This window comes from Coloeus monedula (assembly GCF_965178545.1).
Source record: "Coloeus monedula genome assembly, chromosome: 26".
Lineage (NCBI taxonomy): Eukaryota > Metazoa > Chordata > Aves > Passeriformes > Corvidae > Coloeus > Coloeus monedula.
Window position 1 is genome coordinate 3465017 of NC_138806.1, and position 16371 is coordinate 3481387.

General features: G+C 53.0%; 1 protein-coding gene across 1 annotated transcript; it reads left to right on the forward strand.

The window, feature by feature from the left end:
- Positions 1 to 7732: 7732 nt before the first annotated feature.
- Positions 7733 to 16055, forward strand: VAT1 (vesicle amine transport 1; the record flags this gene model as incomplete). Its single annotated transcript, XM_082297584.1, has 6 exons — positions 7733 to 8059; positions 8930 to 9137; positions 9457 to 9627; positions 9715 to 9804; positions 10729 to 10970; positions 11999 to 16055. 6 exons carry the CDS (start codon positions 7733 to 7735, stop codon positions 12098 to 12100), a joined length of 1140 nt encoding a protein of 379 aa, XP_082153710.1. The 3' UTR covers positions 12101 to 16055.
- Positions 16056 to 16371: the final 316 nt, after the last annotated feature.

The window sequence follows — 16371 nt, forward strand, 5'->3', positions numbered from 1 at the left end:
GGTGCGGGGCCGCCTCGCCCGCGCCGCCGCTTTACCGGGCCGGCCCCGGCCTGGCCGCGCCCCCGGCCCCGACGGCACCAACCAGGCGCGGAGCGGAGCCGGCGCTGGGCAGGGCCGCGCCGCCACGGCCGCGGCCCCGGGAGCCGCCCCCCGCCGGCCCCGCCGCCCCTCGGGCCGTCCCCTCGGCGCTGCCGCCGCTCGCCGCCGGCCCTGGGACGCGGCGTGTGGGGACGGTGCAGGAGCCGGCACCGGGGTGGGCACGGCCCCTGCCCAGAGCTCGGCACCCCCGGGTGCGCCCCCGGCCCCAGCCCCGCGCTGCGGCCCCTGCCCGGGAGATGCCCTTAGACCCGGGGCCTGCAGCTCCGGCGCTGCCGAGGGAACGGGAGCTGTTCCCGGAGGAATTCAGCAGAAACGGGGACAGCCGGCATTCTGGCCCGCCTCGCGTGCGTTCAAAGAATCCTGTATCCCCGATGTCCGTGGCCAAGTGACATCAGCAGGGGCAGGAAAGAAGTCTCTGCAGCAGCTGCATGACCCCAGGCCTGCCTCACAGCCCTCTGCAGAGAGGGCAGCAGTTTCTGCTCTCCATTCCTCCTTGAGCACAGACAGCACATCTACAAATTACAGGCAGTGATTTTAATTTAGCAGGCTTCTCTGCTGCTAATATTTTGCTGGCCACACTGCAGAAAGATTTCACCTGAATGGCAAACTGACAAGCTGCCTGTCACAAAATGCAGTAAAAATAGACACAAGGAAGACAAAGCAGGCCTGGAGAAGTGGAAATGAAAATGTTTTGGCAGCGAAACCAGATTATTAATGAACTGAGGGGGCAGATTGTTTTTGCTGAAATCACAGTCATTTTTTTTGTATATAAATATTGGTGCTGTGCATGATGTTGGGACAAGTAAAGAGCAAATACAGGATGCAAGGCATGGGGGGGATGCCATGCAGGTACCCAGTGGTTTCAGGTGCTGCTTGGCCTTCTGACACCCCTGCCAGCCGCCAGGGACACATCAGCCTCAGTCAGCACTTTGGTGAGCCGGATGCCTCCACGTGGTCACAAGCCATGCAGGTCCCCGTTTCAGGATGCACCCCTAGGAGAGGAGCCAAGTGCAAGCAGGGCTGAAGGTGTGTTTATGGCACATTCAGCTGGCCAAATGGGAATTCAGGTCCCACCTCATCAATCACATACCAGAGAAGACCTGAAAGCCGAAGGAATGAGGTGGTCCAAGGAGATGAGGTAGTCCTGGAATCCCTGTAACTCCTGTCCTCAACTGGTCTGATTTCTGCATTTTGTGATCCAGGAAGTGGCTCAGTCAGTTCTTTGTTCTGCAGCTTTGCTGTGGCTTTTGCTGCAGCATCTCTGGGCCTCCCAGCCTTGTCTTAAGCAAAATGATGAGTGACTGTCTCATGCTTGTTTTCTCCAACCCTCCCTGGGGAAAGGAGCCTGTGCAGCACTGTGACAGGTTTTAGAAGGCCTGTAGTGGGTTTTGCCTTCTCATATGTGTTCATGTCGCTCCATTTTTATGCAGAAGAATGGAAAGAAAAGTTAATTGTCTTGTGACTGCAGGTCAAGGAGTGCAGGGTAATCATCAGTGTCACCTGGAGCAAGCTCTTCCCCTGGCCAATGCCCTTTCTGACTGTGCTTCACCATGTTTCTAAACAGGAATCAGGTTTTTGCTCCCATCCAACAGACTGTTGAAACCCTGCTTCAGTGGAGGCAGGACGCTCTCTGCAGGGAATACTCAGACCCTGGCAAACCCAACAGCTACATTTTCCTTCCCCTGGGAGAGGCAGCGAGTTGCCCCTCCTGCTCAGAGCTGCTGGGCACCATCATTGCTGAGTTTCACATCCCTTTCAGTGCAGAGCACCCCTTGGCAGGCAACACTTGCAGAATATGTTCAAAACCCCACCATCACGGTGTGAGTTTTCCAAGTAGGCTGCAGAGACATGCTGTGACTGTCACTGTGTGTGGAGAGGCGACAGATGGCTCTCACACATTTGCTCCTGAAAATGCTTCCCCAGTGGCTGGATCCTCCCTTGCTGATCCACACTCTCAGGGTCTTAATTGCTATTATGAATTAACTTTACTGTGTTACATTTGTGTCATCTCCTGTACAAAGAAACTGGAAGACATCCTGTACTGGGAAAATATACTGTGAGAAGCCAACCTTCACTGAAGGACCCACAGCCTGAAACCTGCATCCTGTGACATCTCGTTCTGGTCCACAGAGCTCCAAAGTTTGGTCCTGTGCAGCCAATCACAGGCTCTGGACATAACTTCAAACGTGATGAAACGTGCAATGTCTTATTTCTCAGCCCGTAAGCTGGGACAGAAATAAGAGACACTTTAGTTTCTCAACAGATCTAGTCCTAAATATTTTTTTGGACTTGTCAAATGTGGGAAAGAGCTAGAAAACTTCCAGGCCAAGCTGTAGAGTATGAAAACTATGAACACTTGGAGTTAAATCATTCAGCCCAGAGTGGTGTGTTATTTGACGCTTTCCCCTGGAAGATAAAGAGGTGGAAAAGCAGTAGAGATGCAGCAAAAGAATACAAATCAGTAGCAATTAGGAAGGTTTAAAAAAGAAAGAGAAAAAACAATCCCAGCCAAATCCCCTTTCATGTGTCCAGCCTGTTTACATTCTGGGCTAGAATAGTGCTGATCTGACTCACTGCTGGCATTAATGAAGTTTGCACCTCTGGGTGAGCAATTTAATTTATCTCAGCAAGCCAAAGCTCATTATAACAGTCCATAAACGCTATCAGATGAAAGAGCATCCTTCAGCAATCTCAGGGATTAAAGCAAGGAGGCATTCAACTGCCAAGGCTTCTGCTGGAAAGACTGCAGTCGGAGCATGTGTGCTAGAGACTGAGGAAGCACAATGCCTCAATTACTGCTGCAGATTTCTCTGTATCGAGACAGTGATCTGGAGCCTCTGAAGCACTCCTCTGGAGGTGAGCAGCTCCCTTTTCTCCCCCTCTCTCTCTCTCCAGACATCTCTCCTTAGGGTTCATCCGGCCCAGTAGCAGCTGGAGAGAAATGGGGGGCTTGGGAGACTCCGTAGGTTGGCCACAGCTGGTTGCCCTCCTCCAGGGAACAGGAGGCTCCTTGGAGGGGCATTGCAGCGTGAAGGCATAAAGAGAGACTTAGGGTGGGAGGAGGAAAATGGCTGATTCTGTCCTCTTGGGCATGGAAACCTCCTTGCCCCACCTGTCCTGTCCCACGCTGGATCCACCTGAACTGCAGCTCCCAGCGCTGTGCTGGCCTTGCCCTTACCCTCACCTTGCTCTGGGTGGAGGCAGTGCAGCACCCACATGTCGTTCCCAGCACTCCCTTTCTGCCAGGCTGCCAGGGTGGCTGCAGCTCCAGCACAGGGCACCAGCTGTCTGGGTGAGGGAGCGAGCCCGGCTGAGAGTTCCCTGGCAGAGGTGCTCGGTGGAAATGGCTTCTCCAGCAGTAGGAGTGATCTCCACTGCCTTCACATCTGAGATCATCTGCTCAGTTTTGCAATTCTTTTTCATGTGGAGAGTGGTGGAGATGGGGTGGACAAGGGATGAACAGAAATAAACACTCAAACCTTCAGTTTCTTTTCCATTTAATTTAAAAAATGAATTGCGTATCCCAAACACAAATTGGGGAAAAAACAGTTTTTGAAATCTTCCTTCAAAACACAGTGAGGCAGCATCCTCTAGGCTGTGTATGCCTGTGCCTGTGGGGCTGCAGGCTGGTGGGAATGTCCCTGCTGCATCTGAAGAATGGGGCTTCTCTGGGTGCTCCACCAGGGTGGGCTCGGGTGAGGGTCTTGCCTCTGCGGACCCACTGCTGTGCCCTGATGTGTTTCAGTCCCACCCTTGCTTTTCCCTCTTCTGGAACAGAATTGCTCCTGTTCCTGGGGTGAGCCAGGGAAACACCAAGCAGTTGGCACTGCCAAAGCACAGCAGTGCCAGAACCTGCCAGGAGCCAGGGCCCTCGGACAGCAGCAGAGGTGTTGGTGGTGCAGAGAAACGCAGGTCTTGATCCAAAGCACAGCCACGCTGCCCGGTTCTGCCTGCTGTACCCCTGAAAGCCTCAGCACACTGAGGCAAGTCTGTGCATTTTCAGCGAGGTAAGACACGCTGACCAGATAATGGGGTTCTCATGGATGCACAGCATGTGGATGTGCTAAGCCTGTAATTTTGGGACTATAATTGTCAGTAAATTATTGATGCTGTGGCATGAAGTTGAAGTTAAGGAGAAGGATTCTCATTTCACACAATTTCTCCGAGGACTGCAGTGGAGAAAGTGCCTCCTTCCAGAGGAGGACACGGTGGGATGCTGTTCCGTGCACACCTGGAAACTGGCCATGAGCCAGCCATACCATTCACTTGTGCTGCACATCCACATCCTCTGGTGCTGGGGTTGTGCAGGGGAAGAGGCTGGAGAAGCCACAGTCCATGCGTTGTGGGAATGCTGCTCTGTGCTGGGAGGATTTCTTCAGTCTGCTGCCAGTGCGAGGAGTGAGCTGCCGTCCACTGAGCTTCAGTTACCGCTTGGCAACTGCCTCCATTTGTCTCTGTGATCAAAACTGCAGCGCAGGGAACTGCAGCTGTGAGTGGCAGGTATGTCTGAGGGGTTTTGTCAGATCTCTTCCACCTGCTGCTCTACCTGTCAAATCTAAATGTAATTTACTGTGATACAGGCACAGTGTCACCCAGGAGGCACAGCATTCCTGGTACGTGTGATGCAGATGGGACATCTTGTCTGTGTCTTCCTCTCTGTGCATCCTAACACTCTGCAGACACAGGTGAAGAAAAGGCAGAACAAAGGCAGGACGAATCTTTCTCTTGAGTTCCAACAAATCAAGGTAGATGGATCGAGGTCAACACTCGCTGTAGAGCCAGGATACCAAACTGTAGAGCCCTGACAGCATGTGTGTGGGTCCCAGCACCCTGTGGGGGCAGCCCCACAGCTGCTTCCCAAGCCGAACCCTTGCCCTGGCTAGGAGCAGGGAGGCTCGGGGAGCATGGGCAGCACCAGCAGAGCAGAACAGGGGGATGGTGGCACCAGGTCAGGGTCAGAGTTGGAATGGGGAACCCCAGGTCCAAGCACCTCACCGGTGGTGTGGAGCCACCCCATGTCCAGCAGCCAGCCTCTGGCCACCAGTGGGGTCTCAGGAAGCCTTGCCCTGCTTTTGTGGGCCTGAGCCTCTGGGGTTCTGTCCTGAGAGAGCCCTGGGAGCAGGCACAGGCAGCTGCCTGCTGACAAGAAAACTGCTGTCAGTTTTTTTTGTCTCCTGCCTGGTCATTGTTAAAATGTCCTTGAGAGAAGAGGGGAGGGACTGCTAGAGCCCTGCATAGAAATAAAAGGGCGTGGAACAAAGGGCCAGGCAGGGGAGCTGGCACTGCTCCTACTGTGGCACATCCTCCTCAACCCCTTTCAGGGAATCAGAGGGGACTGCAGGAGGCTGGAAAAAGCAGGACAGCAGCTTTTGGGGAGGTGCAGGGCTGCTGGAAAGCTAAGTGTTTGGCAGAGAGAGAATGAGAACAGTTACCTCAGTGGCCTGTGCCCACCTCCGGCTGTAAATCACAAGTCAGCACCATTCAGAAGGGCCCTTGGCCATGTGCTTCTGTGCAGCAAAAGCTCACATTTGGAGAGCTTGCTGGAAAATGGTCTGGAGCAGTGAGCACCAATTCCACTGGGAAAACTAGTTTTCTCTAGTTAATGCTCCCTTGCTGTTCTGCACCAGTGTCCCGTCCCCAGCAGGCAGTGGGCAGCTGCTGGGGATCCCAGGTCTGCAAGCTCAGAGTGTGCCAGCTGCAAATGCCCAGCCCATGCCCGCACACCAGCACCTCCCTGGCTGCTCCCCAAAACGGCTTCACTCACACCCGTTCCAGAGCAGCAACAAGCCAGAGCTGACCTTAGCCCTGCTGCTTTAAATACAGTGAGAAAACTACCCCAGCAGAACACAAAGTGAAGTGGGTAAGGATTTACAGGGAAAATGTTACTGACTGAGCTGATAAGGAAAAATTGACTCAGAAACACAAAAGAGATAAAGGCAGAAAGAGAGTCCTGCCCAGCCACAGAGACCTGCCACTGGGCAGAAATGTCCCTGTCCTGTCCAATCTGCTCCAGAGCCTCACACAGCTGGAGCAGACTCACAGAAGAGGAATCTGACTTCCCAAATCCACCACCTTCACTGACCACTCAGCCTCTGGGGATCATCCCCTGAACTCTCAGGTCTATAGAGGCTCCCTCAGGACCAGCATGTTTCATCCATCCCAAGAGCCCTGACAGCTGTGAATATAAATCAGTGAAAGAAGGAAGGCCAGGAAAGCTTCTAGGAAGAGCAGTAGAAGATAGAGGATTGTGCTTTGACTGCTTCTTTCTAATCTGGGGTGTGGGAAATGCCCAGATATCAGGAAGGCACATCTGTATTTCTCAGAGCTGACCAACAGCAAACAAAGGGTAAGGCTGGACTGTGGTCCTGCCTGCAACTGGACATGAGTCTCCTCCTTGTTCCCACTGCAGCCACCCCAACACCCATAAATCTGCCACACAGCAGAGCCAAATGTTGTGCAGCGCAGGCTCTGCCCTCTGCCTCCTTTCCTGTCTTTGTGCTCCTCTTTCCTGAGCAGTCCCAGACATTGTCAGTCCCAGGGCCAGCCCAGCCCAGAGTGTGGCCCTGCAGACACAGCCACAGTCATGCAGAGCTCTTGCAGCCCAGCTCAGCAGGCCACACTGGGCCTTCTGCAGCCAACAAAGGCCCTGGAGATGCCGGGGTTTGCTGATCCATAGGCCAGCCAGAGCTGTCAGAGTGCTGGAAGTGCCCTGCCTTGTTCAGGCACTGTGCTGGGTTTTGCTTGGCTTGAAAATGACACAGAAACTTCCCCAGCACACTGATTATCCTCCAGGTGGTTTGTGTTTTCTTTTTGGGCATGGATATTTTTCTGGTTCGGGCGTTCTTTGACTTGCTCGCTTGAGCAGTCACCCTGCAGTGGCTGCAGGTTGTTAGGGACGGGTTCACCAAGAACAGACAACTGAGGCGTGGATTCTGGTATGCTCTGCACAAAGTGGCACCGAATCGGCATTTCCGATGGCAAGTGTGATATCTGGGAGCCGAAAAGGGATCCGAGCAGTGAGATCATGGAGGAGGCTGATGTCTGCTGGCAGAAAGAGAGGCTGGATCCAGCGGTCTGTCTGCACACGCTACCTAATTTATTTTTCTTTATTTGCAGGATAAGAACTCTGCTCCCCCCGCTCCGACCTGTGTGCAGCCCGTGCCTCCGCCCTGTCGCCCGCAGCCATCGCAGGGCCGCGAGCAGAGCGATGGCCACTAAACTCCCCACAAGAGTCAGGATTTCCGCACTATAAATTATAGAAGTAACTCAGGGAAATGATGCTCCAGCAAAACTGCCATTTCGACCATGTCCCCAGGAAGGACGCAAGCAACGTGTTTGTTCGAAAGGGATCATTTAGGGGCGAAAAAAGGCAAGGAATACAAAAGATAAAAAAGGCGGCGTGGAGGAGAAGACGGTCCGTGACGGCGGGGGGGTGGGTACGGCTGGGGGAGCCGGGTACGGCTGGGGGAGCCGGGGCGGGGGCTGACCGGGACCGCCGCCACGCCCGCCGCCGCCGCCGCCGCCGCCGCTCCGCGCTGCCCCGCCCGTGCCGCTCCGCCCCCGGCCGCGCCCCGGCTCTTCCCCGCCCGCCGCTGCCGTGCGCCCGCAGCCGCTCTCGCCGCTCCGCACCGCCATGTCCGCCGAGCCGGCCCCGGCCTCCGCCGCCCCCGAGCCGGCCCCCGGCCCCGAGCCGCCGACGGGCGGCGGGGAGGCGGCCGAGCACCGGGCGCTGGTGCTGACGGGGTTCGGCGGCTACGACAAGGTGAAGGTGCAGGCGCGGCGCGCCGCTGACCCGCGGCCCGGAGAGGTCTCGGTGAGCGTCCGCGCCTGCGGCCTCAATTTCGCCGACCTGATGGCACGGCAGGGCCTGTACGACCGGCTGCCGCCGCCGCCCGTCTGCCCCGGCATGGAGTGCGCCGGCACCGTCCGCGCCCTTGGCGACGGCGTCCGCGACCGACAGGTGAGGGCTACGGGGCCCCGAAGCGCCCCGCCGCCCCGCAGGTGCGGCCCCGCCCGACCCCGCCCCCGCCCGGGCCCGGTGCCCGCAGCCCCGGCCGCTCCTCCCGCCGGAACGGGGCCGGGACTCCCCGTCGGGGCGGCCCCCGGCAGCGCTGAGCCCCCGCCAGGGCCCCGTCCGATCCCACCCGCGGAGGCTTCGGCGGCGACCGGGCGGCGGACAAAGGCCCTGGACAAAGGGGCAGGGCGGGCAGGAATCCTGCTGCTCCAGGGGGACGGAAGCGCAGCCACCCGACGGGCCGGGCTGAGGGGCCGGAGCCGCGGGGAGGAGTTGGGGACGGCCGTGTGCCTTAGATTCAGGAGGTTTTCCTAAGGTTGGGCATGCATTTTCCATGATGGATGCTACTAAACGTTTCCCAAAGGCTGCTGCCTCTCGGCAGGATGATCCTTACAAGGAGCAGCAGTAATTGCCTTCGGTGTTTAGACTTCTGCTCCCAGCTTGGGTAAGGAGGGCAGGACATGATCCTCATCCCTCTTGCCTTGTTGGGGATCCAACATGGATCTAATGGTTGGTTTGGGCAACCACAGTTTGGGTTTGGGTACCACTACAAAGCCAGAGCCTGGAGTGCCTGTGGTCTCTCTGGGGTTCCTGGCGTGTGCCCAGGTCTGTGGTGAGAGGTGCTGTGCTACAGTCTCCCGATGAGGATGGAGCAGGTGTGGTCTCCTGCCTGAGTCCTGGGTTGCTGCAGTCTCTGCAGACCTCTGCACAGAGAACAATGTGCATGCACTAGCTCTGACATACCGAGGGCAAGGGTGTGATGGCTTCTGCTAGGCTTGGGGGCTTGTTTCCGACCACCTTGTCCTCTGATTTTAGGTTGGAGATAAGGTGATGGTCCTGGCTAGGTCAGGGCTCTGGCAAGAAGTTGTGAATGTGCCTGCCAGTCAGACTTTCCCAATGCCTGAGGGGATGAGCTTCGAAGAAGCAGCTGCTCTTCTTGTTAACTACATCACTGCCTACATGATTCTGTTTGACTTTGGAAACCTGAGACCCAACCAGAGTGTCCTCATCCACATGGCTGCAGGTAAATAGTTCTTGCTGAGACTCTTGGTTTCACCATGCAGCTTCTGAATAAGTGACATGGGTGAGGAAACGATCAGAGTGGGGCTGGACTGACAAAACGTCACCTAGCAGAGATGCAGGCTTCATGCTGCCCCATTTCCCAGTGGCTGGGCTTAGTCTCTCCCAGTGTGTCCCAGGTATCAACCTCACCAGGCAGAGTCTCTATTCCCCAGGCTGCTGTGCTGTGTGATTGGTACAGGCAGGGATAATTTACCTATTCAGAGGTTTTTCTGACTGCTGGGGCTGTTTGCTTCTAAATCTTTCTCACTGCTGATTTCCAGGTGGTGTGGGAACTGCTGCCATCCAGCTGTGCAAGACTGTAGAAAATGTCACCATTTTTGGCACAGCATCTGCCTCCAAGCACGAGTCACTCAAGGAGAGTGGAGTTGCTCACCCCATTGACTACCGAACGATGGATTATGCAGAGGAGGTCCGGAAAATCTCTCCCAAAGGTATGATGAGGTGGAGGACTTCTGCAACTGTCTTGCATTTCTTTCAATTGCAGAGAAACTTCTAATTGCTCCCAATTCCCTCTCTAGGTGTTGACATTGTCCTGGACCCACTGGGAGGATCTGATACATCCAAAGCATTTAACCTGTTGAAGCCGATGGGCAAACTCATCACTTACGGTGAGTGTGAGCAAGGAGCCCAAACCCAGAGACTGTGTGGTGGTAGAATGGGATCCACACAGGAATGCTCCGTGTCTGGATTCTTGGCTGTCAGGGCCCATCACTAGTCCTCACTGCACTGTGTTGTAGTTCTGTTATTTCATGAAGGTCTTCAGGATGCTTTGCCTTGGTGAGACACTGAGGGGAGTGAGATTTGTGTCTTGTCCCCAAAGCTGTGTTCACAGGCTCCAGGACTCTTCCCTCCCATGGTGAAATTTCTCTTAGAGTAAAAGCTGGTGCCTGCAGGGGAAGCTGGAATGTCCTCGCAGAGGAATACTGGCATAGCTGCTTTTTCTAGGCTGAGTTAATGCACAGCCTTGCTTTTCTTTTAGAGGATGTGTGGGAGATGAGGTTTGAGGCTACTGAATACTTATCTCTCCATTCCCCAGCCCTGGAACACTGTGATTTTGTCCCATAGACAAAGCCTTCACACAACCCCCAGTGGGATTCCAGACACTTGCACCAGTGTGCTGCTTTGGTTGTCCCGGCCGTTGCAGCGTGTGATTCCCCTGAAGAAGCAGGGCTGTAGGAGAAGGGGAAAGCTGTCCTGCCAGCCTGGCTGGCTGTCACTTGTAACCCTTTCTTACCTCTGCCAGCCCTCCAGTCTAGCTGCACTGCTGCTGCCTTAGGAGGGCCAGAGAGTAGTCGTTCTATATTTTTGCCATATGAGTGCTGATAATCCAAATTTTGCATAGCTGGAGGCTGAGGCAGGTGCCTGTTTCCATTGAAGGTCAGCTGGGCAGGTTCTGCTGTGATCCAGTTCTCAGCTCTGTCCCTCACTATGCTGAGTGGCTGTTCCCCTGTGCATGGTCCGAGCTGTTCCATGGGATGCCCATTGCTTCCTGTGCTGTGTTCCAGCTTATCTGTGGCTTGCCTTCTTTTCAGGTGTAGCAAACCTGCTCACTGGGCAGAAGAAGAACCTCATGGCTATGGCTAAAACCTGGTGGAACCAGTTCAGCATCACTGCCTTGCAGCTGCTACACCAGAACAAGGCTGTATGTGGCTACCATCTTGGATACATGGATGAGGAAGCTGAGCTTATCAGAAGTGTTGTAGCCAAGCTGGTTAACCTGTACAGTCAAGGCAAAATCAAGCCCAAAATAGACTCTGTATGGCCCTTTGACCAGGTGAGTCTGAGCTAACATACAGGCTGGCAGTGGTACAGAGTGAGTGCCTTGTTCCTGGGGGCTGAACTGTTGAAAATGTCTAATAACCATCTGTTCTCAGACATTCAGTGCCTTATTCCTTTTAAAATATTAAGGCTGAGTAAAGTGGCTGGGCTATTCTGCTCCAATGCATAGGGCTGGGCAATGCTAGACAGTGTCCCTGTGGAGCAGGGCAGGTGCTCAGCTGAGCTCCATGGGCAGCAGCAGCCAGGAAGGGGCTGGGTTATGCATCAGACCGGACTATGCCCTCGGTAGTCTGTACCCTGTAATTAAGCAGACAGATGGGAAGGCTGTTGCTGCCCTTCCAAGAGTGCAAAAGAGCCCAGGCAGTGAAGCAGAATGAGGATGTTGGAAGGGAGCAGCAGGTTTTTCAGCAGCTCTGCTCTGCTCAGGGTTATGAGCGTGTGTCTGTGCAGAGTCAGGCTCTTCCCTTGGAAATCCTGTGCTGGAGCAGGACTTGCTGCAGGGGAGCAGAGAACTTAGTGATGATCAGTCAGTGTTCATACCTGAGAACTAGTCTGATGCAAAGGCCTAAGGAAAACTTTGACTCCAGGCCTGGTCCAGGTGCTTAAAAACAATGATAATAATGATACAATTCTGTGCATGTATTGTTTTGTGCAGCTAGTAGAGGCTTTTTCCTCCTGGCAGGTGGCCAGGTTCCTGCAGTTCCCCTCCCTTTGGAGAGGAAGCTGTGGTGACACACACTGCACTTCCACGTTTGTGTGATCAGAGCATCCTTGTGTGTGTCAAGGTTTGTCAGTGTGAATTCTTGAGGACAGTTTTCCTATTGGCTTTCTGGGGTAGTTGCCCAGGTCTGTCCAAAACACACCTATGCAGAGGCACCTGAATGCTTGGGACTTGCTTGAACTGCCAGGAAAGCTGCCTCCCAGCTATGCCTCAGACTGGTCTGGGGGGACTGAGGGGGCCAAGAAGGGCATGGACACACTCTGCAGTGGGTGGGGGTCTTACCACACTCCTTTTGCTTCCAGGTGGCAGAGGCTATGAGGCAGATGCAAGAAAAGAAGAATGTTGGAAAAGTCATTCTGGTTCCTGAAGCACCCAAGGAAGAATCTAAAAAAGCAGAGAACTAAGGAGAGGAGATGTATGCAGATTATGAATTCGTGGTTTAATTCCCTGATCTCTTTGGGACCTGGAAATGGACAGATCAGTATCTTCCATCTTTCACCAGTACAAGAACATCATGGTTATCATTCAGATGAGGTTTGCATGCTCTTGTTGTGACTGACCCTTTGCCAGATATGCCTCCTGCTCTCTCTTTTGAAGCCTGTTTATTTCATACTGTTTTCTAACCACTTGTTTCTCTACTGAATTTCCAGACTAACCTTATTTTTCTCTGGCAGTAAGGCTGAAGCTTCCAAGCAGTTGGTGACTAACAACTGCACAGCCTGTCACTGTAAAGTCATGGCGCAATGTACTGTAACAACTGCCAAGTATCTTTGCAGAAACTGAGCCCTGCTGAAGCGTTTGTGCTGTCAGCTTTGGGAAGCCTGTTCAGCAGAGCATTGGCCAAATGTAGGATGTTTCCTCCACAGCCAAAGGAAAACCACAGCTGGCCTAGTTTAATTCAAGCAGGGGTTTCTCTTCTGTTCACACTAACCGGGCTCTATTCCCTCTGCCTTTTGTAGGCCACTAACACAGTCAGACAGTAACAGCTCATGTTGTCTTTGCCTTGGCCATCCTGGCAATTTGGAGTCTATGGCATATCATACTTCATTTGCAGTCACTTCTCTGTGCAGACAGTAAATAACCTGACAGGCTGGGCTGGGCTATGTCTGACTACAGAAGAAAAGTTTCAATTAGGTAACCTGATCCTGTCCATTTTCTATTTCCAAATTGTATAGAGAGATCTGAGCAGTGTCTGGTTCTTAGAGACCATAAGGACTCAACTGTGTCTCAAACGACTGGAAAAATTGATGTTGGCTCTGTGCTTTATTATGTTGGGCTCCAAGTTGGTATTGTTAGGGCTTCACCCTCGTGTTTTTATTTCCAAGGGCTGCAGTATTGGGTTGGACTTCATTGAGATGGAAACAAACTAATCCCCTGTTAATGCTTTGTGCAGTGCCCTGTACACTGTTGCAGTTTGGGAAGTGAATTTCAAGAGCCAGTCCTCTGGGCTGTCTCTCCCTGGGGTACACTGGTTAGTAAAGCTGTTGCCAGGGTAGCAGTTAGATGATAAACAGCCCAGCTGTGTGTCAAACCTCTTAACCTGCATATTCTGAGCAGTTTTCTATCGTGTTCTAGCTCACTTGCTGCAGTAGGGCTTGACTCTTCTTCCCCTGAATCTGTATCTTGGGGCTCCAGTGCTGAGGGTTTAGGAGCTGCCTGGGGTGCTCCTCCTATACCAGAACTTTGTTCCACTTCTACTTTTCTTTCCTTCTGTGCATTTGGAAACAGAGCTGTGTAGAAACCTAAGCCCAGCTCTGTGAGCACCTTGTGTCCTGGGTGATGCTGTCCTTCCCACTGGACCCTGCTTGCAGCCCTGGGCAGCTCTGGTGCTGTTGGTGCTTACTTGTCATGGATTGTAGGTGTGGGCTTTTGGGTTTAATTTTGGATTTGAAATGGTAAACCCGAGGGCACCAAGAAGAGCTGCTCATCATGGAAGAACTCGGGCTCCAGAAGCAAAACCTTGAGACAAGAATCCTGCTTAACTAGCCCACAGGGAGGGCCCAGGGCCCAAGGAGGGCAGGTACCCAGTGGGCACAGGGCTGGGCATACAGCCCCACCGCCACCCAAGAGAGCCCATGCCATGCAGGGCTGGGGTTCCTGTGTGGCTTCTCCCTCAGCCTGCTCCAGTGGGGCTCCCGTCTGTTAGTGCAGCTTGTGGTTCAGGTGCTTGGGCTCAGTCCAGAGATCTTTAGAAATGCATAGGCACAGCTTCCAGGGGTCTTGCCCTGGCTCACTTTAAATATTGCAACAACCCGGTTCCCTACAACCTCAGAGGAGTCCTGGAGCCCTCTCAGAGATCCTTGTCAGTTCATCTCTTGAACTTCATAAACATGGGCTGATGGAACTCACAAGCACAACTTTTTACCTTTCTGAATCCAAAATCTTGCTGCTTCTTTCAACCTGCCCTGTCATGCTAATTTAGATTAAATCCAACAGTGTCTAATGCTGCTTTACCAGGTGTGAAAACAGAAGGACTGTCTAAATTGCTGAAATGGAAAGCCTGGACCTGTTCCTCTGGGCAACTGGACTTGACAGGGCAGCATGTTCAAAAGGCATGCAACCCTGCACATCTTCTGGTTCTGCACGAAGAGGGAAAAATATGGTGTGTTTCACAGTAACATCCTCTCCCCGCTTTATTCTGAGCCAAGCTCGTGCTCAGTGCCTTACATGGATGGCCTTGGGTCAGGCGGCGTGGCCCGGCTCTCAGAGCCCGGGAGCCTGGCAGCTTCCCATCAGACCCCTCTGACCTGCTGCCTCCTGTGCGCCACGGGAAACAGCATCTCGGTGCCTTCTGCTTACATGACTAGGAAGTCACTGGGGCCTTTTCCATTCTGGCCTTTCAAAGTATTGCCAAAACCCTGTTTTGACTCTTATTAGCTCTGTTTTGTGAACACTGGTGGTGTTGTTGGACTTTCCGTGAATTAGCTGTTCTCTCCCCAGGTGTTCCAGCCTTTCCAGGGCTGACCTGGTGGTTCTGTACTCCCCAGTCCATAAGACCTGTTGTAAAGCCCTTGTCTCCCCCAGGGCAGCTGTTTGGCTCCAGAGTGAGCCCTGAGTGAGGCTTTATCAGCTGCTCTGGCCTTGGCTCTCTGGAAACAATCCCAGCTCCTGGCTCTCTTGGGGTAGCTGCTCACATGTCTTCTAGCTAGGAATTCCTGAAGCCCTTATCAAGGCAGGAATGCCGAGCAGTTACTGCGTGTTCAGTTCAGCACTGGCTATTTTGTGTCTCTTGGTAGCAACAGTGTTTTCTACAGGAAGACCAAGATTAAATGTAACCTTGCAATCCTCCGCCCCTTTCAATGCTCTGCTCTAGGTGGGTGTGGTTGGTTGTGTTTTGGTTTTTTACTTCTTTTTTAAGGGCCAGTATAGAACCTGTGTAAAACAATTTCAAGTGTCTTAATCAAGTTAACCAGCCGGTTTGTATACTAAGGACCAAAGCAAAAAAACCAAAACGAAACCCTAGGATAAAAATCATTCCATTCAATGTTGCTTGTTTAGGACAAAGTTGTGCTACTGAGGAACTGGGAGATTCCTGTACTTAATCATGTGTGCCATTCCAGAAGTGCAATTTAATGTTTATTTTACTGATTGTCTGACTCAAAGGTTGTGCCATGAGGAGTCCAAGTGAAAGTGTAAGGAGTTGATGAGCGGGAGGAGGTGTCCACAGCCCTGCCTGCTCCGGGGGGGCTCAGTGCGAGTGCCTCTCCTGTCATTGCTGTAGTGGTCTCCCAGCCTGGTGCTGCTGGTCTGGGACAAAGTGCAACTCCTTTGCTATCACCAGGCAGCTGGTTGCCACATTTTTGACTCTTCAGTTTCTCTGAAGCTCACTTGTGTTGCAAGCTGACTGCAGGAGGGGAAGGGAACAGAGGTGGCCCCTGCCAAGTGCTCTGGGAAGGAGTTCAGCTCTATGTTTTGTTTTGGACACCTGTATTAAACTAGAATTGACTGGCCAGGGAGAAGTAAGAAGCACTGTGTGAGTCAGGCTTCAACTGATGCAGGATCCTGGCCCGCTGACAGCTGCTATCATAGGTGTTAAACCACTCTGGTTGCCTGAAGTCTCTGGTGTGCTGAGCCCTCGTGATGGCAAAGTGTTATTGGCAAGTAGTACATGAGCATGATGTGAAACGTGTTAGACTCTGAGTGAGCCTCTTACAGCATATGGTCTGGTCTGTACTGTCTGAATTGTGTTGATTTGCAGATATGTGATATGAGTGATGGTCATCCTACAGACAGATAGCAAATCTTTTGTTTAAAAACTATATTTCGCTTTGTGTGTGTAACCAAGTTGGACAGAAAACAACTGTGCCACTGCTGTTTACATGACTACAATGTGTACTGCTCCTCTGTCAACTGTTACCATATGCCTTATGTGTTTCAAATGTTAATTAAATGCATAACAAAACCTTCCACAGTACACTCCTCAGGTTTTTGTTGTCATGACCCCTCTGCCCACAGCTCAGGGCAGGTTTGATTGACAAAGTGTAACACTCCCAGCATGAGGAGATGCCTCTGCTCTCGGGGACAACTATTAATTGTTGGCTTGAGTGTTGTTCCTGACATTCTTCCATGGTGATTTTTGTTTGCAAAGCCCTTAGCTGGGCTCTGTGCCTCAGTAGCCAGGTGGGACTGAAGTGGGTGCCTGGGCTGAAGTTAAGACAAGGCATAAACAGCCAGT